Raw genomic sequence first — 27197 nt, 5'->3', positions numbered from 1 at the left:
AAGAATGCTGTACTGCAAAAGTTAAGAGATTCATGAGAAAGAAATAGCTCCTAGAATTTGCTGAAATCCTTTAAAGGTAAGGGACAAAAAGGTGTCATGTCCTCAAGGTCATCGGCAGACTGAACTCAAACCACTCCATCACGGCGCTCAATGGTGAAATACAAGGGAACGATATAAATAGATATCTCAGAGGAAAAGGTTTTAGCCTCAATATTTCCATTCGCTGGCAGGAAATCATTCATGTGGAAATGCACACAAAGAAAACTTTCAGACACAGAAAAAGATGCTAAAACGGCCCCTATTAATTGTGTCTAGAAAGATTAACAGGAATTTGAAGGGCATTGGAGCAGATCGGTAGAGTTGAAATATTAACATACACTATTGAGTTTACTTAGAAACCAGCAAATAAAAGAAGCCAAATAAAACAATCTTACTCGGATCGTGAGGGCAACCGGATGGCCATCTCCTTCTGGTTCATTTGGGTTAAAGCCAAAAGTTGTGTCTCTAAGAAAGTCTGGCTTCAAAACATATCCAGAGCCTCCATTATCCAAAAATTTCCCATTTTGCAAATCCATAGGCAGTCCAGGGGTTTGAAAATTCAAGGCCACTGTGATAAAGAAGTATGTTGACATTGTTAGGAAACTGGTAGGGTAGTTATGTTCAGTGGTCAAAATTCTTAAATACTGACTATCTTCATGTTTTCGAAGAAGAGGGATCACTTACCTAGTAAGTCATGGTTTTTAACATATGTTATGGCTGTCTTGTCATGGCGGTTGAATAAAAGTGGTCACCATAGGCCCATAAGAAAGAGCATTGTTAGGAGATGTGGCCCTGTTGGACTTGTGTGGCCTTGTTGGAGGAACTGTGTCACTAGTTGGGGGTGGGCATTGAGGTCTCAAATACTCAAGGCCAGGCCCGTGTCTCTCTCTCTCTTCCTAATGCCTCAGGATCCAGATGTAGAACTCTCAACTACTTATGACCACATCTTCCTGGATGCTGTAGGCTTCCCACGATGATGATAATGGACCAAACCTCTGAACTGTAAGCCATCCCTATGAAAGGCTTTCTTTTGCAAGAGTTGTAGCAGTCACGGTATCTCTTCTTCACAGCAATAGAAACCCTAACTAAGGTATTTGTTACTGTGTGTCTGTCAACTAACATTTAATTTGTAAACTAAATTATTACGTAGTTGTTGGTTGGTGGGTTTTTATCTTAAGAAGGGTATTATATAGCCCGGTTGGAAACCTCAAACTCTCCCTATAAGGGAAAAGAATCTTGAACTCCTGAAGCCCTTGTGTCCCTTTCCCTAGTGCTGAGATTACAGGTATGCCCCCCATATCATCCATCTACTCTACAACTTGGAATAAAGAAATGAAAGCAGCATTCAGTATGGATTGCAGAAAAGCAGTGTCCGTGTCAGATAATATTCAAGGGATATAAAGATAAAGAAAATAGGGTTGGGGCTCTAAATCAGGAGTAGAGTGTTTGTTGGTTTAACTTGTATGGGGCCTTAGATTAAAGTTACTGATCATATATACATACACATGGCACCAACTATATCACAAATATCCAGGTCTAAGAGGTGGGTTTATTCCCTGAAAAGATGAAAAACTCATCTACAGAGTGCCTGGTGAGTGGCCCTGGTATAAGGCCTCCCTCGAGTCCTTGCTATCCCACCTGATTCTACTCCCCATCCCCTCAGGCCTATGTAAGCCTCTCCACAGTGCAGACAATGAAGAATGAGCCACTGATACTGGGTTGTTGGTGCCGATGCTATACCTGCTCTGTGGTTAGCATCAAGGAGAATCTGCTATGGAGAAATAACCAGCCCTGTGCCCCTACTTTCCTCCTGAGACTGTGAACATCAAAGCTCATGTAAGTTGAAAATGATGTAGGGCACCTGACTTGAGGAAGACTCAGACCTAAGTCAAGTGAGGAACTTGATCTCCAAGCCCCTCCTACCCATGTAGTGTCCATCTCCCTCAAACACACATATTTCAATATCAAGTCCTTTGAATGAGTCTAGGCCATTCAACCTTCACCTACATCTCCCCTCTCCAGGTATTTGGGAGAAAACTTAAGCTCTAGACACCAGTGATTTACCATGAGTGCCCGATCCTACTTCCAGGGCCAAAACATTTCCGGAAATTTCCATTAACTCACACAAAGAATTCATTTTCTACTTACGTTTGCAGATAGGTCATTACCCTGCATAACATACCCATCTGACAGCCCACATTCCAAAACTCTTGAGGATTAAAATTAGAAGAGTCTGCTCTCGTGAACTTGGGGTACACTCTGGTGACGAACGCTGCAGTGTGGAAAATAAACTCATGGGCTAAAAAGAGAAAAAGGTAATAAAAATGTTTAAAGCATTTGTAGTCGGTGAAACAAGCTTTTTCTGTATATTACTCACATATGGAAAATGATTCTATACATGAAGCCTTGGCAAAAATATTTATCAGTCACAAAATAAAAGAGATTCCATACATTTATGCTTATAAAATAATTCACAATATTTTATTATGATTTCATGGAGCAACTTAAGAACCCTGATTATTTACTTGAACTATCTCACTATCACACCTTCAAATTAATTCCAAATTAACACAAGATCACACACAATTCCAAACTAAAATGTTTTCAGGTAACATTATTTACTAATTTTAAACTATAACTTTCATATTAAGATCCATTCTCATGTAAGTCATATGAAGCTACCTACATGTTTCTAGTTAAATTAATGAAGTGATCATTTCACTGATTTGAAGGAACCCTTGAGTTATCTGGCCTACCTCCTACCACTCTGGTCCAGGATCTTTCCTTCAAGGGCTTACAGTCTCTGCTTTCAACCCTCCATTGCCAATTTCACTATTTCCCAACAGTTTTATTCCTAAGATCCCTTTTGCTGAGATGTCCACTTGTTTATAACATGTACATATGCATGCATGTGTAAGCTATGGGTACTGTGTGCATTTCTGCTTGCCTATATTCTAAATGACTTGGAATTTAAAACTAATTTGCATCCCTCACCATTTGACTGACATCCCTTTAGATTTATGAATGCAGATGTCATGATTTTTTTTCCAGAGTTTTCTTCTTTCACTGAACAGATTCCATTGCCACAACCATTCTTGACGGTATGACAACCAATTTTGAGGAAAGTGATGGCTATATAAAGCTTTGAGTATTTACAAATGGGATGGAATCCTTCCTCCTTGTCCTAAACAGTATTCTTTAAAAAGCATTGCTAATTTTAAAAAATGCTCTTTTGAAACCATGCTCCCTTCTGTACGTACAGAAGTCTGTCCATAGGCACAACATGCATACTTGGGACCTAGGACTCACACCATCTACATAGTGATACATGGATTGTCCCTTAAGTCTCTATGGTAGTAAATTTTGAGTATCAACCTGACCGGGTTAAGAGAAACTTGGCATCAGTGAGGCACACCTACATGTGAGTCCATGAGGTATTTGTGTGGTGGATTAACTGAGAAAGGTCTCCTCGATGTGGGTGGCATCATCCCATGGGAAGGTCCTTGTATTGTGAATAAAAGAGCAAAAAAAGAAAAGCAATTAATGGGTCTGGAGAGATGGCTCAGCGGTTAAGAGCACTGACTGCTCTTCCAAAGGTCCTGAGTTCAATCTCCAGCAACCACGTGGTGGCTCACAACTGTCTGTAATGGGATCCGATCCCCTCTTCTGGTGTGTATGAGGACAGCGACAGTGTATTCATAAACAAAATAAGTAAATATTTTTTAAAAAGAAAGAAAGAAAAGCAATTGATCACAAGCTTATGTATCTCTTCTTTCCTTCTCTAAAGAGATGTGAGCAAACACTGCCTCCTGCTCCAACCACCATGGAGTTGCAGCCACCATGCTTTGCCAGCCAGAAAGGACTGTGTCCCCTCTGACTGTGAGTCACTGTGGCTTTCTTCCTGAAGTTGCTGCTTATTGGATATTTAGTCACGGCAGTGAGAACAGTTGCTAACAATGTTGCTTCTGAAGCTTAGCAACAGAAATTACACACAATTTGTTACAAATTCCCTTCCCGCTCTTTCTAGAAACATGTGGAACTCAAATAAAAAAAGAGAAAATAAAGCCACATATAATCTCACCTCTCAATTAAGAATTACCAATAATGGTGTGTGCGTTTCCATTCCTTCCTATTTATATGCTAATTCTCAAACGTGGACTTGTATAATTTATTCCCTTTTACTGGCTGACACTTGTTTTACACTCAGCTGGGATAATGAACGAATCGTTCCATTTTGGTAACATTCCAAGATTATACTTTTGGATGTTTATGATGATGAGTATAGTAATACTAGGTATCTGTGCAGTTAAATCTCGGTTACCATCATTAATTATTTACTACCAATGACTTCTGGTACAAGAAAAACAGTCTCCCCTCTTCAAGACATAGTGGCGCTGTGCACAGTGTCTGGGCTCAGCTCTCCTAATTGCTTTTATAAATTGTTTGTGCGTGTCTAATGTAGGAGGAGTGAGAGAGTGGTGAGTACTCCCACTGTGCACAGTGCTCCTGTACTCACAAATCTAAAAAGTTACCCAACATTTTGAGGTGTCAGAAGCCCACTTACTAAAGCAGATCGTTCGATCTCTCTTAACTGTACTGTGCAGTAAATACATACACCCCAAGGTGGAGAGATGGCTCAGCAGGAGAGGGTTCTCACTGAACAAACATGTAGACCTAGTCTAGATCCCCAGTGATCACATAAAAGCCCAGTGTCCTCGTTTACGGTTTTACTGCTGTGAACAGACACCATAACCAAGACAAGTCTTATAAAGGACAACATTTAATTGGGGCTGGCTTACAGGTTCAGAGGTCCAGTCCATTATCATCAAGGTGGGAGCATGGCAGCATCCAGACAGGCATGGTGCAGGAGGAGCTGAGAGTTCTACATCTTCACCTGAAGGCTGCTAGTGGAAGATTCACTTCCAAGCAGCTAGGAGGAGGGTCTTAAACCCACCCCCAAAGTGGCACACCTACTCTAACAAGGCCACACCTACTCCAACAAGGCCACACCTCCTAATAGTGCTACTCCCTGGGCCAAGCCTATACAAACCATCTCACCCAGCATGGCTACATGAACCTGTAACCTCAGCACTGTCACAGTGCAGGGAGGGGTGTGGATCAGTGAGGCTTGCTGCCTAGCTCCAGTCTCCAGGGAGGACACCAAAAAGTGACAGAATAGGGCCTGACACCTTCATGTGGATCCCACATGTCACAAATCCATGCATCCACATATACACACCAGTCTCCTCCCTCTCTGTCTCTCTCTCTGTCTCTCTCTGTCTCTGTCTCTCTGTCTCCTCTCTCTCTCTGTCTCCTCTCTCTCTCTCTCTCTCTCTCTCTCTCTCTCTCTCTTTTTGTGTGTGTGTCCTTTTGTCTCCTCTCTCTCTCTCTCTCTCTCTCTCTCTCTCTCTCTCTCTTTCTCTCTCTCCCTCCCTCCCTCCCTCCTTCCCAAGGTTTCATAAAGTATTCTTTCTTGTTGCCCATAATACAGTCTTCCATTCTCTTTATTCCTTCTACCCCATTCAATAGACTACTGTGAAAGGCACATTTCCAAAGCACACAGTGGCGTAGGCCACAATGAGATTGCAGTCTGTTTCTGCTTACACTTTCTTCCAGGAAAATCCAAGTGTTTTGCAGCAGGCTCAGCCTGCCGCCAGGCCTTGTAACTCATGACTGTAGTATAATCTGTCTACCACAGTTTGCCCACAGAAGGGCCCATACCTCACGCTCTCAATCAAAATGCCATGACCTTCTTTAAGGCAATGAAACAGGGATGGTGGCATACATCTTTATTCTCAGAGTTCTGTAAATTCAAGGCCAGTCAGTATGGTCTACACAGTGTGTTCCAGGCCAGCCAGGACAACATAATTATACCTTGCCTAAAAAACTTAAAGCAATTAATAGGAGGGTTTTTTAATACAATTTGAAAATACATTGTTTTATGGATTTCAGAACATAGATATTAAGAAATTTTAGATGGATATTAAGAATATAAATGCAACTTTAAATTATATTAAGTGAATTGAAGTTTAATAAGAATATACATCCATAAATAGCCTCAACCCATGTTAACCCCTTAGCAGTGAATACAACTGATTTAAATACTCCATCCTTTGGAGCTGCTAGCATTTACCTCTCAATTTTGAAAGTTTTCGAGCTCGAGACTCTCCCATAGAAGTGGTCTCATTAAACTGCTGATAGATTCTTGAATATTGGAAGTTTCGGAACTTCTCAGCTTTAGTATAAATGACAAGATCAGATAAGGACAGAGCTACTCTTAGCTTCCTGATCTAAAAATAAAAAAAAAAATGTAGTGGTTTCACATTTCACATCTTTTTTTTTTAAATTTTCCTTCTATAATTAAAAAAAATGATTTTAAACAGATCACTTCAGTTTTTCTTAAGGTTACCTCTCCCAAAACTCTCTGGACTGAGTCTGTGTGATCATTTTTATGACCACAGTATTTATTGATCATAAGCACAAGACTGGCCTTAAAATCTAGTTTACGTGTTACGGTTTGAGAATAGAAATCGTTGGTATTTTCTTGGCCTCCAAAGATCTTAGCTTATTCTCATAAATTTTACAAATTAAGACTCATAACCATGGGCATACTTTGAGTTCGTGTGCTTTTGGGGATAATCTTTGCTGTGTGGTAGACACGTGCTCTTCCACTTTATTTCCCTCAGCCACATTTCAGGTTTATGAAAAACATCCCCTGTTCATGCTTACAGTACATGTGAATAGTTGACGCTAGCACATTAAGTGATAAGCTTCTTCATGACATCCTCACTCTTACACCTCACTACACTTTCCTTTGATCCATCCATTTTCCCCTCCGCCCTCTCCTGTGATCCCATTGGCTGATTCCAGTTCTTCCCCTCCTCCATTTTCATGTCACGTGGATTCCCCTAGCTTCTCTTATCCAATATCCCAGTCCTTTACAGTTTGTCCTTCCTTCTAGTAGTCCTCCTCCTAATAGTGTGTGTGTGAGTGTGTGTGTGTGTGTGTGTATGAGTGTGTGTGTGAGTGTGTGTGTGAGTGTGTGTGTGTGTGTGTGTGTGTGTGTACATGCAAGCATTGCTTCCTGTATCAGAAAGGATGTGCAGTATTTTCCTTTGGAGTCCGGATGGTCTCACTTAGTATAATGATATCCAGCTCAAAGACAGTAGGTGTCAAGAAATAATAAAGATCAAAGCAAAATAGGACAGTAGGACATCTATATATTGTTTCCTTGCAAGGCTCAGGGAGCGTTACACAAGAGGATGATGGGAACCACAGGTCAGAGAAAACTGCTGAGAAATAGTGTTTCCTAGACAGGACAAAGCCACCACACTCACACAGGTTGCCTGCCCAAGATTAAACCAACCAGGATTCTACCAGGGGGGGGAGGGGGCTCATGAGGGTCTAATAACAGTTGAGGGAAGAAAGTCATTTTTTTAGTAGTGTGGCCCACAATAGTAGTAATTTAGTAGTGTGGTCCTACACCATGAGCATGGAGATGAATATACAGGCAGCAATAATTGGACTAAGAGGAGGAGGAGGAAGAGAAGAGGAAGAGGAAGTAAGGAAGAAAAGGGGGGAAGAAGGAGAGGGGAGGTGGAAAAATTCATTAAGTGGGAGGAGTGTATATAGAGGCAATAAAAGGAACTGGAGGGACACATGGAGTGCATGTGATCTAAACATACTGTGCTTGTGTATCAAATTACAAAAAAAGGTATAAAACTTTAAAAGACAAATATAGATAGGTTTATAAAAGACCTACAACTGAGAAATAATGATAATCCAGTTGGTTTGAAAGATGAGCCAAAGTATGAAAAAGTGGGAACTAAAAATCAACACATTGAACCCATCAAACGGGGGGGGGGTAGAAAATCAAGATTAGCAAACCTCTACCCAAACTAATCAAAAGAAAGAGAATATCACACGCAAAAAAATAATAAAGCTAGAGATGAATTCAGATGATGTTATGACAGATTCTGGTGAGGTACAAAGGATTATTGGGAAATGCTTTGAAAACTTATATTCAAAAGAGAAATCTAGAAAAAGGGACACATTCCTAGATGTGTATGGCTTTTCTGTGTGTAAATACAAATCGTGCCTAAATGTCTCCATAATCCCAGCTGAGCACCCCAGCATCAGCAGTCGATAGACATGCAGAACAGAATGTTTCTCACATAGATAGGCATGCACTGTGTTTGATCCTATAAGGATACAAAACTCCCCAAATACAGAGAAAGCAGGACCAAAGATGGGCAAAGTCCTGTCTGCCTGGTTGGAAACACTGTATCAACACACCCCTCAGTTAAGAGTCCTTTCACTGAACTATTCCTCTGAGGGAAAATAAGTTCTCACCTCCGCCAAACCAACTGGACGGTAACATGTGATGTTATAGGTGTATTTTAACGTAATAATATAAATCCATTTAATACTTTGCAAAATTAACATTGATCCTGTTGCTTCTGTCTCTATTTCAAGGCAAAATTGTATCGTTTACCTCTACACTATTTCTACTCTGTAAAATGCCTACTACACCAAGGAACTCTTAATAAAGGTCTTCCCGCAGTAAAAGTATCTTAGGGAAAGGCTACCACAAAGATTTCAAATGTTACAATCCTCTGTCAACTTCTTTCCAAGTAAGATTTTAAATTGGACTCAGCTTTTCATGAAGAGGAAACTGACCCCTTATGTAAAATTATTTCAACTCTTCACCGAGAGCATTAGAAAACTTTGGTCACTTTTCTCAGGAAACCTATTCTCACCTTTTTCTTGGCATCTGCTATTCCGCTCAACGTTGAGGGGTCTGCCTTCTGCTCTTCCTTGACCCGTGATAGGAAGACATCCCACGTTTCTGGCTCCTTTCCTGAGTCTTCGTCTTCATTTTCATAGTTTGCTTCTTCAAAGTCTAGCGCTATGCCCCTTTTGTCAGTCCCCAGCCTCTCGCGGGTTTCGAATAAGGTTCCAACTTTCCTATTTTTCACTAATATTTTAAATTTCAGTGCCTATTAGAAAACAGTTGGAAATGAGACAGACATGTAGGCCAGTCATCACTGTTAGCTTGAGAAATGCTCCAACGTGCACACAATAAAGAGGAAGTGGGGCCGAATCTGGGAATTCACCTACAGCAGCCAGGTATGGCGGGACCTCATGTTTTAGAACATTGTTCCTGCTCATTAAAAACAAGTACCCACAATTCACTCTAAAAGAAGCCTATTACTCTAAGCAATCTTTTTCATATTTCATGAGTTGCTAAACCTGAGTCAGGTTGGAAAGTGCATTGAAATGTTTGTCTCACTACTGAAGTTAAACGGTTACACCTTCCGGCAACAGAAACGATACTCTCAACCAATATTGAATCCACCAGCGGGATCTGGTATATGAAGATGTTCATTAACCTGTCTGACATCTAATATGGATTGTGATCAAAACTTATAAAGCTTCTTCCGTTGTAGCCAACATGGTATCTGCAAGTCACGGATGTGACAAACTTTACCACTGTCAGAGATGATCGCTCACTCTGAATTCAGAGCCTTCTGATACATTTCTCAAAGATCTCCACCCTTTTCAAAAATGCATTAATGTGTTTGAGTGCCTGCTGTGTATGCTACATACAACACTGAAATACGTGTTCCCAAAGGAGACAATAATCTCCCTTCCTTCCAGCAGCTCCACAGCTTAATGTCTTTTATTTTATTTTTAAAGATTTATTTATTATATATGAGTACACTATAGCTGTCTTCAGACACACCAGAAGAGGCCATCAGATCTCATTACAGATGGTTGTGAGCCATCATGTGCTTGCTGGGATTTGAACTCAGGACCTCTGGAAGAGCAGTCAAAGCTCTTAAGCACTGAACCAACTCTCGATTTGTCTTTTATGACGGCTGCTACTTTACTCTCTAATATGCAGTTTACAAAAATGTATTCTGTGCCCACATGCCAAGGGCACCAGGAATGGTGCTTCCTAAAGGGACGCATTTGGGGGATGTACTTCACAGTTAAGAAGTCAAAGTCTTGGGGTTGGGGATTTAGCTCAGTGGTAGAGCGCTTGCCTAGCAAGCGCAAGGCCCTGGGTTCGGTCCTCAGCTCGGAAAAATAAAACAAAAACAAACAAACAAACAAACAAACAAAAAAAAAACAAGAAGTCAAAGTCTTAAATGCTCTTTCATGACTCAAGTGTCCGTTAACTGGATTCAGTCCTTCCTTGTCACATCAAATTTGCCCTTTTCGATTCTCAAGTGGACACCTAAATCCTGAATGAGGATGCAAATCTAATCGCTTTCCTGGTTTTAACTCTGCTGTGGGTTTTCCATGCTTTTTGGTGGTGGGTAAGGGCATAAGAACATATTTCATTGTGAAAGGGTAAAATCTAGCCTGAATCTCCACAGCCTCAGAATGGGTATCCTAATTGTGTAGAAGTTTGTCGAGATCTATAGATTTGGGGTTAAAGTTTTAATCAAAGCTTTATAAATCTTAGATTATAGGGCTGGAAGAAGGCTAAGGTGGCAAGTTCCCAGGTAATTATCTCTCTTACTGAAGACTGAACACAGCATGAAAAGGGGGACTTTATCTTTAATTACTCATTGATTCCCCTGACAGCATCTCCTTACTCCTGGTGTGGAAGACAAAATATCAGTGAAAGCTATGAAGTGGGATGCAAAAGAAAAACATCAAGATGTAAAAAGAAGAAGAAAAGACATGCTCAGGAAGACAGTGTTCAGAGAACATTGTTAAAAGTTTTCCAGAAGTGGGTCATGGCTCTGAGCTGCGACTTGGATGATTTGTGGCTAGCATTTTGCAACGATTGTTACAGTGTTGCCACAATGGAACACACTTCTTAGTCTTTGAGCATTCTTTAGAGGAAGAAGAATTGTGATTTTTTTCCCACTCATCAATTAATTTTTGTTGTCTGTCTCAGTTCTATCATGTGAGCACAGTCACTTCAAAACACAATATCCTCACTCATTCGAATGATATAAGGGGAACTATTCAAATACCACAAAAATAATGCTATCATTACCAAAACTCAAGTACTGACCATTAAAAAATATTACTTGAGGAACAGAAAGCTTGCTTATTTGATAGCATTGGTGGTTATGTGTCAGCCGAGGAAAACTAAGGGAAGTGGTAAGATCTTTGAGTTTGAGAGAGCGGATCACACGGCATCCATGCCTAAAGTAATATCAAAATAGAAGTGAAAATTTTAAGGAAAGAAACAAAAAAGACAAAGAGATAGTGGGTCCTATGTGTTGCTGGAGAAGCAGATAACACTTGAGATACACCTATTTGGATCAACCAGTAGGAAGACTTGCGATGAGAGAGTGATCTGCTCTCTGGAGCAGGAGTAAGAGGCGGGAGATAGAAAGGAGCCCTAGGGGCTAACTTACGAGGGAGGAAGCTTTCTACCAGCTTGTTGACATTTTGAGTACAGATTCTGTTTACAACCTGAGCATCTCACCTCCTTCTTAACCTTTAGCTTATAAAATATATCAAATTCCTGAATTTTTATATTAAAATGCCTTCACAGTGTGGACCCATGGATGAAGTGATGAAGTACATAACCAAAGAGTGAATTTTACATCCCTCTCTGCCTTTGTTCCTTTCCTGCCGCTGTACCTTCACCAATGCCACTTAAAGGAGAAAGGATTTATCTCAACCTACAGGACCGAGTTACAGTCATCCACAGCTGGAAGGCCACAGCGGCAGGAGATCTGGAGTTGGTCACACAGCATCCAGGAGCAGAAAGCAGTGACCTCATGCCCAGGGATGCTACACTTGTCATTTAGACAGCCCAGGCTCCATTCACAGTCAAGATGAGCCTTCCCACATTAGTTAATGTGAGCAAAGCAATCACCCCACAGGAACACCCAGAGTCTGACCCTCCCAGGTGACTCTAGATTCTGCCATGTTGCGATTAACAAAAGCCACCAGATTTTATGAATGTCTCTTTCTTCACCAACCTAACAGAACATTCCTCAGGCAGGCCCTAGCAAGTGTAGCTTCCCTGTGAAATAATCAAAACCAAGCTCCTTGCTTGTCTCTGACCTATGTGCAAAGGTGACCACGGTCTGTTCTTTGTTTTCTTTCTAATTTTTTTTTCCTTCACTAAGCTTCTCAGGCCAAGCATTACCTCTGGAGATGGCAGACTGTCTGGAAACTCGTCAAGCATGTCTGAGAGCAGGAAGTCTCCAAAGGTACTCTGCAGAATGTCGGTCATCACTTCCTGTTGACCAGGGGAGCAGTGATTCTCTAAGGACAGCACCACTGGGTAATCAGACGTCTAGAATAGGAACCGTTGCCATGGTTACTCATCAGAACTTCTAAATTCTCCTAATGCAATTCATCTAAACATTTACCTAAAAAATTCATCTCCATTTTTTTTTTTTTTGCAAAATAGGCATGCTTTAAACGAAAAATTACCTTAACATTTGACAGAGGAAAGACTTTAAAAACCTATCGAAAGAGGACAATTCTTGTTTGCCTTGAAAGTATGAGCAAAGCCTGAAACACCATCAGTGGGCAATTATTTCAATAAGTTATATAAGGTCCAAAGAAAGAAATGACACACACTCATTAGAAGGAAGTTGAAGGCCAGGCCTGAAGGCTTAGGCCTGCTGTCCAAGCTATTCATGAGGCTCAAGGAAGAAGATTCCACATGCAAGGCTAGCCTGTGCTAAAGAGTCTAAGGCCAGCCTGGGCAAGTAAGTGATACTTTGTCTTAAAATAAAAAGTAAAAACAGACTGGAGAGATAGCTCATTGATAGCATATTTGCCTAGCATGCAGAAGACCCTGGGTTCAATATTCAGTGCTAAACCCTCTCCCCTCCCCCCCAAAAATGTGAAGCTGTATATACCACCATAGAAACTGCTGTAATGTATTTTTGTGGGAAGAAAACTTGCCTAGAAGACTTTCATTGTTGAAAGTTCCTCAAAGGTTCAGGAAGTACACTTAGTAACAAAATAATGATCTCATTACAACACTTTGATAAATGTGCATCACTGTGCTTGCGTTATATTCATATACATACACATACATGCATGCATACATATACACATACACATACATACACACATACATATATGTACACATACATGCATGCATACATACATATCTACACATACATGCATGCATATATACATGCACACATACATATATATATACGTGCATATATTCACACACATATACACATACATACATATATACACACATACATATATATACATACGTGCATATATACACACACATATATACATACATACATATATACACACATACATGCATGTGTGCATACATACATGCATACATACACACACACATACATACATACATACACACACACACACACATCACCCAAATATTATATGCTGTTCGCCATAATTTGGATCTCCTTTTAAATTTCACTTTCAGTTAGGTCATTTGTTTATTTAAAAAATGTTATTAATTTTTACTCAGATTTTTGTGTTCTATAAATTTACTGAATCCATTTACGACATTTTAGGATTTGGGGGGTTTTACATTCATTATCATGTCACCTGAAAATAGAGAAGTTTTTATTTCTTCCTTCATAATTTTAATGTCTTTTATTGAGCTAACTTTACTTTTGACACGTATGGTGTGTGTGTGCCCGCACATACATGCTTGTGCATGTTCTTACCAGGGCACGTGTGGAGGTCAGGAGACAACGTCAAGAGCTGGTTTTCTCCTTCAGCATGCCGGTTCAGGGGTCTAACTCAGTTCGTCAGGCTTGGTGGTCAACCCATTTGTATGCTGAGCCATCGCACCAGCCCATCGACTTGTTCTCATCCAATTGCTCCTCTCTGTTCTTTGGAGCCTTAGAAGAGTTAGACTTTTGCATCCCTGTGGGCACTTTGAATTTTAAGTGTCTGCCTATTGCCTTGGAGTATCTAGTTATCCTAAATTAACTGATAGGTGTCACTCAAACGTATTGGGAGAGCGTTTGAGGCAAATGGAGCATTAAGAACAGAAGACTAGATGTACCTGAAAAGCAAAGTAAAACCCCAAGCGAACAGGGACAGAGGTTGTAGAAAACAAGTCATGCAAGGCCCTGTGAGTCAAGGGCAGAGTCTAGCTTTTGTTATAAAATAATCTTTGGAAGTGGTGTGATGCGGCTGGCTGTGAGTCATTTTGATGTACGTGACAGATGAAAAATAAATATAAAATCGTGATTCTTGGTTCATATTTTTACAGATTAGGTGATGATTACACATTATTGAACCTCTATGCTTCCTCTTTTTGTGCATTTTATACAGTCACTGAGGAAATTTTATTTAAACCCTTTGACTGTACAACAGTTACAACTTGAAAGGAATCTGCTAGGTTAAATTTTCGAAACAGTCTATCTGAAGGTGCTATCAGAAGCAATTAGCAAGCTTAGGAAAATAGAGAGAAGTAATACACAACATTCCCTTAAAAAAAACCTCACAAGAGATTACTAAAAATCAGCCCAAATCAGATCAGACTGGTAAAGTGAACTTGGTTCTGCTAGAATGTAGATAATCACATCTCCAAGAAAGGGATTAGTTGATTCAAAATCCAGAGTCCCTCAGAACACTGGGTTATCACCATTGTAGCAGTGAATCATGTCAGCAACTGAGGTGCTGGATTGTTGAGACATTTTATTTTTGTCCTAAAAGTAAAATATTTGTAAAATGTTCCTATTTTCTAGATGAATATATATATATATATATATATATATATATATATATATATATATATCTCAAGCTTTGCGTTCAAAACACATAAGAGAAATAAATACAGTTTTAGCACAATACAGCATTCACACAAGATTAAACAAGAAGCCCGGTGAACACTCACTACCTTTCACTTGGATAAACCCACCTTTAGCTACTAAATACCACATGGATTTGATACCTATCATAGCCCACGATTTAAAACACCACAGATTTAAAGTAAGGCCATGCTGTAGAGCATTTAGCAAACTCTTTAAATGCCTGCATCGGAGACGCGCACATACCACGAAGGCGTACTTGTTTATTGCTTGGATAACGGTTTTGAAGAGAAGCTTGCTGGTGAGAGTGTAGCCATGGTACACAATGGGTTCATTTTGTGCTCCATCCCAGCAGTCAATTTCCAGACAGCGGCAGCCTTTCACGAGGGCACTAGCAAAAGTTAGGCAAAATGGTGTCATACCTAGACCATGAACCATGGGCAGAATAAGACCAAAATGCTCAGACTTTTAAAATAAGCGGATAGGCCAATTTGTAATGGAGAAAAGTTTTGAAGACTGGAAACTTGCAACCTTGTGAAATAGAAACCCTCTCTTTGTGTCTGTCACACATGTGGTCTCTACTTCTCCCTAGTCATACACGTTACTCTTCGTTGCTCTTGTCACAAAGATAGGGTGTACTGGGGTGTGGGGATGGTTGCCTCTAGTTACAGCCTTGAAGCCTTAACCCTCTAATGGTGATTGCTACCACTGTTGGCTTTCTCTTAGTCATAATGGGATTAACAAGCAAAGTCTTCTGGAAATTAAAAAAAAATATATTTAGCAAAGTTGTGTCTTAATCTTTTCATCGCATCAAGTTTTAGGAGATGAAAGATATGGTGAGAAGTAGACTGGGGGAAGAGAGATCATGGCCACAGCAAGAGAAAGAGTGAGCTCGACAGCCCAGCCGCCATGCTTGCCCATCTCAGCACCCCATGCAAAGACAGCTCAAATCCTAGTCCAACTATAGGCCAGGAGCCCACAGCTCTACCCACCAGGAAGCCTGCAGCTGTACACACCAGGAAGCCTGCAGCTGTACACACCAGGAAGTCCACAGCTATACACACCAGGAAGCCTGCAGCTGTACACACCAGGAAGTCCACAGCTATATACCAGGAAGTCCACAGCTATACACACCAGGAAGTCCACAGCTATACACACCAGGAAGCATGCAGTTATTCACACCAGGAAGCATGCAGTTATTCACACCAGGAAGCATGCAGTTATTCACACCAGGAAGCATGCACCTATACACACCAGGAAGCCTGCAGCTATACACACCAGGAAACCCACAGCTATACACACCAGGAAGCCCACAGCTATACACACCAGGAAGCATGCAGTTATTCACACCAGGAAGCATGCAGTTATTCACACCAGGAAGCATGCAGTTATTCACACCAGGAAGCCTGCAGCTATACACACCAGGAAGCCCGCAGCTATACATACCAGGAAGCCCACAGCTATACACACCAGGAAGCCTGCATACCTGCTCATCTCTATGTTGCTTTGACACACAATCTCTTTGGAGAAAATGTTGAGTGACTGCTTCAGAATGCACCAATTTCACAGCTTTCTCCAAACTGAGGGAAATATATTCCCACTTCTGTTCAGGTCTAAAACTGATTTGATTTTCCATCTATCAAAAAAACTGGTTTCTTGATCTACACATAAATTGTATCTTGGGTTTTGAAGTCAGTTGTACCCACTGGGTTTAAATGGATTTTCAATGTTCTTACTGAAAGAGAGACTGACATTTTAATAAACATATACCTTTATTTAAACTGTGGCAACCAGAGTAGATTGCATTCCGTTTTCTCACTGACTTGATAATGGTGTATGTGCACAAACAGAGCTGTTGCTACGGTCTTTGGGGACGTCTCTGGGCAGTCATTTCATGTCAGGGTGAAATAGGTTTGGCTTTTATCAGCGTTCACTACATTTTCTCGATTTAATTATAAACATTGTTTTACTGGCATGGAGATTCAGTTCAGGGGCGGGGAGCTTCCCTAAGCTGAACAAAGCCTTAGCCAATCCTTGGGATGACAAACAGGAAGTCCAACGAATTATTCAAATGTGCATAATAGAAATAAGATGTTTTATATTTCACACATATATGCAGTTGCTTTGAACTAAATACACCTTTCTCCTTTTCTTTTCCTGTGTCCAGGTCATGACTGAGGGCCAGTACCACTGAGGCAGTGCACAGATACAGTCCACTGCCATTGGCTAGACTCCCACAGCGGCCACAATGATGTGCTGCAAGTTTCAAGAGACTGGGGAGCTACACTCTCACAGGAACTGTCTCATACAGGATCAACTACTCATCAGTGGTTTGTTTTCTCCTGTGAGAAAAGAGCAGGAGCTCTGGTGTCTGAAAGGAGGAGGAAAGCGGACACAACTAAGTTGCATCCTTGGAAGAGACGATGCTGTACAAAGGCAGGTTGAGTAGAAGCGCCAGGGCTCAGAAGACACACATCAGAGAATGAGTGGAAGCAGTTCTCTTGTCCAAGAGTAAAATGACTCTCTGCACAGAAAAGGCCAAAGGCCAGAAGCATGTTGTCATCGGTTTTCTCCGGGTTACTAATTCTCAGGGGCGGGGGGTTGGGGGGTGGGAGTACCAAGTCTCACAAGATGCCTAGCAACGTCCAGAAATGGTTGTGGTGACCACAAGTGGGCATGGCGATGTGATTTAAGCTGGTATCACGGAGGCGCATGAAGGAATGTTCATAAACGCTCTACCACGCACAGCATGGACCCCTACCACCAAGAGGCATTTGATTCAAACATGAGAGGGTGAGAAAGGCTGGTCCCACGTTGTAATCACATGGAGGCGGGACTATGGTCCCAGCTTACCATGCCTGTATCAATCAGTAGTCTTCCCAAACAGCCTACCAGATGATCAGACAAGAAGACATGACTTCCAGGACAAACTTCTCTGGGTATCAGCCTAGTCCCACTCTGGGGAGCTGACTTGAGCAGTACTTGAGAATGCAGTGAGGAAAGACTGAGAGACTGTGACAAGTCAGTAAGCTGCATTCAGGTAAACAATAGCATTGCGTCTTCCTTGGGGCAGCTTCGAAAAAGAAAATAGGTGGAGGACTCTGAAAAGGGAATTGCTTTACCACCATTGATCCCCGCAGAGGCAGCTAGGGTGCTAATTTTAGGATCCTTAAACTGGGATAAGTTTGAAGAACTATAAATAAACACATTTCTTGGCTTTAAAGGGTTTTTTTTAAACAAGTACTTAGATTTTTAAGTTACTTGTACTGTTTTCTAGTGCCCATGAGCCCATGAAAAGACATTTACTGTGCCCTTCTTTTAGAGATTATCAAACCGGACTCTGTTGTGCTTTTCTTCAATACAGAATATCTGTTCTCTAGAGTCCTGCTGGACGGTGCACTTGAACTCTGTGCCAGCATGCCGAACCATTTAAGACTTGGTGTGGATGGAAACTTTTAACAAAGATTTTTGCCAACAACATTGTTTCCTGCTGATTCTCTAAGGCCTTTGTCAGGGAGGCAGCATTGGCCTGGGTGGGGGTGGGGGGATGTAGTTGAAAGCCATTAGTATGTAGGTAATATTTAAAGCTATGAGACTAGATTGTATTGTTTAAGGAAACTACCATAGGTACAGAGGAAAGGATCCAACAGTAACATGAAAAGATACAAACAGATGTCAATGTATGTCCAAGTTCAAATCTAAGTAAATATAGAAATTTTAAAAAAAATCTCATCATTGTAGAAATCAGTTGATAGCCCCAATTACAACCTATGGTAGACATTTTGATGCTATTTCAATTGTTTAAGCAGGCAAGTTCAAAGTCCCTGTATCCAGACACACAGGAAATGACTGCTTAATGCAAGAATTGTTCCAAGCAACTGAAAAAAAGAATCAGTTTGTGTTCAGTTGGAGGTCTTCTCTTGTGCCTTCAGACCCCTGTGGATGGTAAGTCTTAGTCAGCCTTCCAAATATCTCTGCTCTCAGAGAATGATGAAAATGGTGTCTTATAATCAGTGTGTGAGTTCCTGGTCCTCCTCCTCTCCCCTCTTCACCCGGTGGTGGTTATGACCGTCACCTGTCTCTACTTTACCTTTAAAATAGGAAAACCCAGTAACACCTTGTAGTGGTTTGCCCTGAAGTTATCTGTATTTTGATGCTAATTCCACTGCCCTAAGGACAGTGCTAGCTGCCTAGTCACTACTCAGGAATCAGGTGGAGTCACCAGAACCTTCTCCCCATTGAATCTGTAAAGTACAGGTGAGGGGCAGGAAGAGGATAGAAGGAGGCCTGTCATTGGAGGAGAAGGAAAGTGGGCGGGAGAGAAGTTTGAAGGAAGAGGAGGAAACTAGAAGGAGAGACAGGAGAAGAGAGGGTGAGAAGCCATGACAGGAGATGTTAAGATTATGCTCTGTGTATTTACAGGTTGTTATTTATATTCCTAAGGGATGGATGGTGCCTGGCTTTGTATGTTTAAGTGGGCAATTATATCTTACCAATTGGGTCAAAGGTTATTGTGTTGTGTGTTCTTTTATGTGACGGTTTGATTGTAGGAAAGTGTGTGGCGGCAAGAGACGCTGGGCCGCCGAGGAGTTGGGATGTGTTTCTGCCAAGATATCTAGCGGATATCTTGGGGCACCACGGTGCAGATCCAGCAGGTAAAAAACAACTATACTTTTTTACTTTTATATTTTTACAACAACAACACCTTATTTAACTTTAAACATTTTGTTCCACCCAGAGTTCTCCCAATGTGAGGGTTGTTTTTTTTTTTTTTTCAAAGCCAGGGTCTCTCCTGTCAGGGCTAACCTTGAACTTATGACATAGCTGAAGATGACCTTGAACTTCTGGTCCTCCTGCCTCTATTCCTTAAGTGCTGAGATTATAAGTGTTTTCTGTCATGTGTGATTTATGCAGACACTAGTATGTGGGGCTTCCCGTGTGCAAGGTGAGCAAACACACCACTAACTAAGCTACAGCCACAGTCTGAATCTTTTCATTTCCGGTTAAAATTCAATTACAAATAAAAAAATTACTATTCACACAATAGATATCAACTTCCCATAAATTAAAAACCACAATAATTCATATCTTGATTTCTAGGCAGTATCTAAGGGAGATATTAATGATTAATATGTGAGATAAAGTTAAAACTAGGAGCTTTGTGCCAAAAAGGCTTGAACGCATACAAGAATGCATGTAGAAATCTGCTCGAGGGACTTCTAGCAGCTGAAACTAGGAGAGAACAGGACTTGCTGTAAGATTTCTAGGGAAGACATCATGGCTGCCGAGAAAGAGCGTGCTTCCTTAGTGGATGGGAAATTATCTCCACTCTTTCTCAAAAGAACCAGAGTCAAATGGGAGGGGACAACAGATCACATGCCTGGCCCCAGACAGCACAACCCACTTAAACCTTTTTGGTGGGGACCAAAGCTCTGAATGCTCAGTTTTTGCAAAGGTTTGATTCAAATCGAGACACCCTAGAGAACCAGCAGGAATCAATGTTATTGACAAAAATCTTTGTTGAAAGTTTCCATCCACACCAAGTTTTGAATGGTTCATCACGCAAGACAGGGCTCACCATCCAGGGCTCAGCAAGGGAGCCCTGGAGCTCTTGAGTTTATCTCCCATCCTACAATAAGCCTTTCAACCATCAGTCTCCTACACATTTGCTCGCTGGGCCTCATCCCCACAGTCGTCATCAACCAGCCTGCTCCTAGAGTGTCAAACCGTGACACTGTCTCAGGAAAAATCTGCCTAGTGACTGACTCCCCTCCTTCTCCATGATCAAAAAAGGACCTTCACGATCTGACCCTCCCATCCTCAAATCCAGCCCCTTCTCTTTACTGTACTCTCGCATGCAGATACGTTTGCTATTTTCCAAGATTTGGACATTCCAAGGACTTGCAACTTCTGCCTTAGGTCCTGGCATGGTTCCCTCTTCACCCTCAGTCAGGTTGGTTGAGAGACCTTTTCTGACAACGTGAAGGTGACACCCTTGTGCCCACGTTGCACTCTTTTACGTCGTTTGGCTCATCTTCCTCATCAGCCTCTTCAGCCCCGATAATATTCATTTGCCTCTTTTAATCTGCCAGTCCCATGAATTTGTATGAGGCCTGTAAGCGCTCGTTCCCCGCTAGATACCTGCTGACTAAGCTGGACCCAGTGTTAACAGCACGCTGTCTTGTGGGATGTAGAGCTGAAGACAAAGCACGGGCCGCTTTCATCTCTGTCAGTGAAACATGCTGACCCATAAAAATCACTACCTGGAACACCAAGCCACACGACTCTGTGTGTTGATGAACTGGGTTTCCTTAGGATACTGTGCCCTGGTGTCTGGTAATTGATAGTAACCACCTTTGTTCCAGTCTAGTGCATTCCAAATAAGCATTCAAAGGTCATGTTTTCCTATAAGAAATGTGCAAATTGTTCAAGATGCTTCAGATGGTGTAGACCCATGGAGAGGAGGTCAGCAGGAAGGAGCCGAGGAGAAGCCTGTGTGTTAGCTCGCACACAGTTTGTTAGTCTGCTGTTTCACCAAGGAACCATCAATGTAGTGGTGAACTGCATCCCCTAGTCCCTCTAAATTCTGTCCTCATGTGCAAGCTCCTTGTCACTCAGCACCCCGACGTAGTACCAGCAAGTGCTTTAAATGTAGGAGTCTTGTAGGGATGACGGCACCTACAGGTAGGATACACTGAATAGGCAGGGGCAAGAAGATCATGGCATCAAGGGCAGCACATCCCAAAGGCTACAAAGATGGCGCAGAGGTTAAAAGCAGATGCTGCTTTTGCAGGGGCCTGAGTTCGATGCCCATTTCTCACTTTCGGAGTCTCACAATCACCTGTAGCTCCGACTCCAAGGAGAGCCTACAGATTCTAGTTTTGGCAAGCGCCTACGCACATAAGCACATAACCATACCCCAGTGCACACACATAAACACATAACCATACCCAAGTGCACACACATAAGCACATAACCATACCCAAGTGCACACACACAAACTTAACTAGAAATGAAAATAAGCTTTTTAAAAAAGATCAAAATATTAGGGAGGACCTAGTCCCCTTACACACATGTAACAGTTGTGCACTCTCTGGTCTTCACGTGTGTCCCCTAACAGCAGGAGCAGGGGCTGTCTCTGACTCTGTTGCCTGCCTTCTGATCCCTTTTCCCTAACTGGGCTGCCTTGTCCAGCCTCAGTAGGAGAAGATACACCTAGTCCTACTGCGTCTTGATCTGCCAAAGCAGGTTGATGTCCATGAGAGGCATGGACAGGGAAGATGATGATAGGGAAAGGGGAGGGGAGGAGAAAGGGGACTCTTCAATAGGGATGTAAAGTAAATATTTAATTAATGAAAAATTTAAAAAGAATCAAAATAAGTACCTTATATATCCCCAAATGTCACTTGGTCCCAATATTTGATCAGCTACCAAATATGTGTTGTGAGACGATGAAATATAATAATCATTTAGTGGCTTATTCATATCTTGGTACACTGTGTTACACGTCTCTTTAAACAGTAGACATTCTGAAGAAAACATGTATCTTGCAAAACCTTCAATTGACATCTGCCGCTCGTTCTTTACTATAAAAATAAGTAAGAAGGGTCCAGATATACCATCAGAAACTTACAACTTTTACATCTCATTTCTAAACCTAGTGGTAGAACATATTTATAAAACAGAAATGTAGAATTAATATTAATCTATTTCTTAACCCTTTGAGGAAATAAATTCTTTGTATCTGTGCATGTGCCTGCATCTGATTGTTTACCGTATTCATGCAGGAACCTGCAGAAGCTGAAAGAGGGTACTGGATCTTTTGTAACTGGAGCTCCAGATGGTTGTGGGTTGTCACGTAGGTGCTGGGAATCCAACTCAGGTCCTTCGAAAGAACAGCCAAGTGCTCATAACCCCCGAGCCACCTCTCCGGCCTCAAGGAACAAAGTTTCCTAGTTCGTTTATTTTGACCATATTAACAGCCAAGCACACATTGCCTTATGACCTTTGATTTTGTTTGATTTTACAGATATATAGGAATGTGTCTGTTTAGAGGAATGGACTTCTGTGTCTGGCTCTGACTCCAAGAGCAGAGCATTGTGATACCGGAACCAGTCCCCTGCTAACTCTGATTATCACCCCAGCTCAGCTCGTGGAGGTATAAAACTCTGATTAGCTTTCTTTGTGTACTTTATATGCAAAGACTCATATAGTATACTTTTTGTTGGTTTTTGTAAGATTTTTAAATTTTTAATTTATATGCATGTGCACACATCAAAATGTATGTGCATGTGAGTACACATGTATGCTTTTTAAAAGATTCTCTTTTATTCTTGTGGTGTGTGTGCATGTGTGCCCATGCCCATATATATGTGTATGTGAAGCCAAAAGAGGGTGTCAGATCCCCTGTAGCTGGATTCATAGGCAGTGTGGGTACTTGGACCTTATCTCTGGTTTACAGCAAGAGCAGCAATTCTAAGCCGCTGAGCTCTCTCTCCAGCCTATTGTGTGTGTGTGTGTGTGTGTGTGTGTATGTGTGTATGTGTGTGTCTGTGTGTATGTTTGTGTATGTGTGTGTATGTGTGTGTATGTATATGTGTGTCTGTGTGTGTCTGTGTGTGTGTGTGTATGTGTGTGTGTGTATGTGTGTGTGTATGTGTGTGTGTATGTGTGTGTATGTGTGTGTGTATGTGTGTATGTGTGTGTGTATGTGCGTGTGTGTGTGTGTATGTGTACATGTGTGTGTTTGTGTGTGTATGTGTGTGTTTGTGTATTTTTGTATTTGTTTGTGTGTGTGTGTGTGTGTGTGTGTTTTTTTATGCTTTTATTTTTTTGCTCTTTTGTGATATTTATCCTGTGCCTGCATCCAGTGGCAGGCAGCTCATTCCCACAGCTTCCCATAGAGTTTCATCGGACACGTGTGCTTGGCTTCACTTGTGCGTTCCACCCCTTCACGAGCATGTGATGTCATATGAGAAGCTGCCGCACACAGGACTGATGTACACAACCAATACACATCCTGAAGAGTGAACATTTCTGCTCCGTGCAAGGCAGATTCCGATCCCCTACCACTAATTATCTCTGCATGTTTTACCCTCTTAATGGACACCAAAACTATTACCATGTGCTCTGGATCCAGACAGTTAGGGTTTGAATTTGTTTGCTATGTGACCTGGAGGATGCTGGTTAAGCTCTCCCAATGGATGGAAGGTGGTTACCAGAAAGCTCACCCCATGTACAGAGCCTTTAGCTCTGTAAATGTCTGTTGCTGTTGCTGCTGTTGACTTGCTCAGCTCCAAAAGAAAGTAAAAAAGCATATTCATTTTAGACTAAACTTGGGCCTTTCATTTTAGAGTGACTTTGACTAGTCTTGGCACTTTACTTTAGAACAAAGTCTAGTCCTTTGAAACCAAGTCAGTTTCTAGGAATTAGTCCTTCGGAAGACAAAGAGTGGTACACTTAAGACTAATCCTAGCTTTGTTTACAAAAGGAGACTAAATAGGGGGAAGGAAGCAGTAGAAGCTCAAATGTAAGTAAAGTGCTAAGTAGCCATTGAAAGCGATGTGTCGTAAAAATGTAGTGACGTAAGTAGAAATAAAATGATATACAAATACATGTAGTGACATGAAAATGGAGTGATATATGTAAGTCATGCAGTGTGTATGGTATTGAAGGGAAGCGAAAAGACGGCTTTCAAAACACCGTCACTGAAAGAAAAGCAAACTAAAGCAACCCCTGCTGCTGCTATGCTAGCCAAAAAATAGAAACCCAAAGAAAACACCTAACATTTTACACAGGAATTGTTCCAAAGCCGCATTAAATCACAAATATGGAAATGTTTCCAAACAAAAACACCATGCAAACCAACAGTAACAGTTTGTATTAATTTATTCATTGGATTTGGCTTGCAGTCCCTTTGAACTCTTGAATAATTAAATAAACGCATTTAATAATGAATAGAAAGCAAGGGGCTAGGGAGATGGCTCCTTTGGTAGTGTATGCCGTCCAAACATCCAGGCCTGAGTTCAAACTCCAATGCTCATGTTAGAGATGTAAAGGCAGCCTTTAACCCTAGCACTGTGGAGGCAAAGGCTGGAAAATCCCTGGGCCTTGATTGTCACAAGCCTGGCCAATTCAGTGACTTCTAGATTCTGTGAGAGACCCTATCTCAGAAAATAAGTAGAGAGAAAATGGCATGGCACCCAACATCAACCTCCGTATGCACACGAACACACATGAACACACGCAGTAAAAGGATACAGTAGAAATCAAAATCATTCCATGCCGCTTAAAACCCCTAGACAGAGAGCTCACAGGATGACTCAATTGGCAAAAGTACTTGATAGGCAAGCCTGAGTGTCACCCCTGGAACCCACTGTAAAAGGAGAGACAAGAACAAACTCATGAAAGCTGTCTCTAACACACACACACACACACACACACACACACACATTCACACACACATTCACACACACACATTCACATGCACTCATTTACATTTACATGCACATATATGCACACACACATTCATTCACACACATGGACACACACATTCACACACACGTTCACACACACACATTCACGCACACATTCACACACACACATTCACACACACGTTCACACACACACATTCACCCACACATTCACACATTCACACACATTCACACATTCACACACACACATTCACACTCATTCACATACACACATTCACACACATTCACACACATTCACACACACACACACACACACATGTGCTCACTCACTCCCACAAATAAAATATTCTACAAATATTACCAGATTGCAACAAAAATTAACCTCTGTGGATTTTGAAAGGCTAGTTTGGTACACGGGAGGTGGAATCTGGGAGTTTAGCAGTATGGAGGACATAAGATCGTGCATTACAGTGGCTGAGACTAAACTGATCAGTGATTACACGAATAATATAGAGGACTTGACTGTTATGACGCTGTCTACCATGGGTGAGAACAGAAGTTGAAAGGAGAGCAAGGCAATGCACAAATTAAATGAAAATAGAGCTCCACAGGGTCGATTGCTACCCTTCTGTACCTGTAATTTACCACCCAGAGATAACAGGGCCAGCGTGACTCTTTTATAATGTTCACTAAGTCACTGCTACTGAAAGTACCCATCTGCAAACGACTGTTTCTAACCGACAGCAACATAAAGGGTTTCAGCCAGACCATCCATCAACTCCCAACGTCCTTAGAGAAAGCTGGCTGTTATAAAAGGAAGAAAAGGTCAGCCGAACTTTCCAGCTAGTACTGGTGACAGAGCCGCTAGCTGCTTTACCTACTGACGCAGGCTCTTTATGCTTTGCAAAGGCAACAAAGGTCAGTGGTTTTCAGGCCATGCTGGGGCTAGAGCGGTACAAGTACAAGTAGAGCGGCATCAGCACAGCGCGCGCCATCTTCCCAATAGGCACAATGTTGTCCTGAAGCTCCGGCCTGCGAAGTCCTCCATGATTTGCCTCTGCCTGTCTGGGAAACTCCCCTCCCCTCATGCCTCAAGTTCTAACCACCCTCATCAGGGTAGATTCTCCTTGAAGTAAGATGACGAATAACACAGAGACCCTCAATCAGTCAGCATGCAGAGAATAAGAGGTTATAGCGCCCCCTAGTCCTAAGTAGGAACTACGTATCATGCTGATCTCCATAAGTCTCAGGGATCTTCGGGAAAGAAGGGATGGAAAGACTGTCAGAGACACGCTGGTAGTTGACATCCAAAAAAGTCTGTTTTTCAGGCAGCTACATATTTGAACTCATGCCACGCAGTAAGCTCACTGCCGCAAACTCCCATTCCTCGGACATACACATGTGACAAACTACCCCGCTCCATGTGTGGATCAACAGGGCCAATCATGGGCTGAGACATCTAAAAACATGAGCCACCACCAAGATCTTTTTCTTATAAGCTGTTCGTATCAGGTGTGGGGTACAGTGATGGAAAGCTAGCACAAATGTAGACAACAGTGTTGACTCAGGGGCAGACCATCATTTTGTACATGCATGTACTTCTCACATACCCATTTCACAGTCTCATATTTTCTTATTTCAACATATTTAAATAGCAGAATGCATAAGATGGCAGATTGCCTGTAATTGTTTTCTTTTAGTTCAGTTTTTTCTTCATCATACCCATCTCTCTCTCTCTCTCTCTCTCTCTCTCTCTCTCTCTCTCTCACACACACACACACACACACATACACACGCACACACACACTCTAGAGTGTGTGCATGTGTGCGTACATATACTACTTTAGAATGTGTGCACATATGTATGTGCCTGTACATGTAATGTGCACATGTGTGCATCTGTGTATGTCTGCACATGTGTGCATGTGTGTATGTCTGTGCAAATGTGCATGTGCATACATGTGTGTGCAATGTGTGT

General features: G+C 41.7%; 1 protein-coding gene across 1 annotated transcript in view; it reads right to left on the bottom strand.

Moving 5' to 3' along the window:
- Window positions 1–27197, bottom strand: part of Plcz1 (phospholipase C zeta 1) — a 54342-nt gene that overhangs the window by 12062 nt on the left and 15083 nt on the right. The window contains exons 4-10 of the mRNA XM_032907316.1: window positions 22171–22372; window positions 15033–15177; window positions 12167–12316; window positions 8799–9038; window positions 6173–6329; window positions 2222–2338; window positions 435–607 (exon numbers count right to left, since the gene is read on the bottom strand). Of these exons, the coding sequence (XP_032763207.1) occupies window positions 435–607; window positions 2222–2338; window positions 6173–6329; window positions 8799–9038; window positions 12167–12316; window positions 15033–15177; window positions 22171–22372 (1184 nt within the window). The remainder of the gene's footprint in view (window positions 1–434; window positions 608–2221; window positions 2339–6172; window positions 6330–8798; window positions 9039–12166; window positions 12317–15032; window positions 15178–22170; window positions 22373–27197) is intronic.

Source organism: Rattus rattus, chromosome 6 (assembly GCF_011064425.1).
Source record: "Rattus rattus isolate New Zealand chromosome 6, Rrattus_CSIRO_v1, whole genome shotgun sequence".
NCBI classification, from domain to species: Eukaryota; Metazoa; Chordata; class Mammalia; order Rodentia; family Muridae; genus Rattus; species Rattus rattus.
This window is presented reverse-complemented; position numbering and strand designations above follow the sequence as displayed.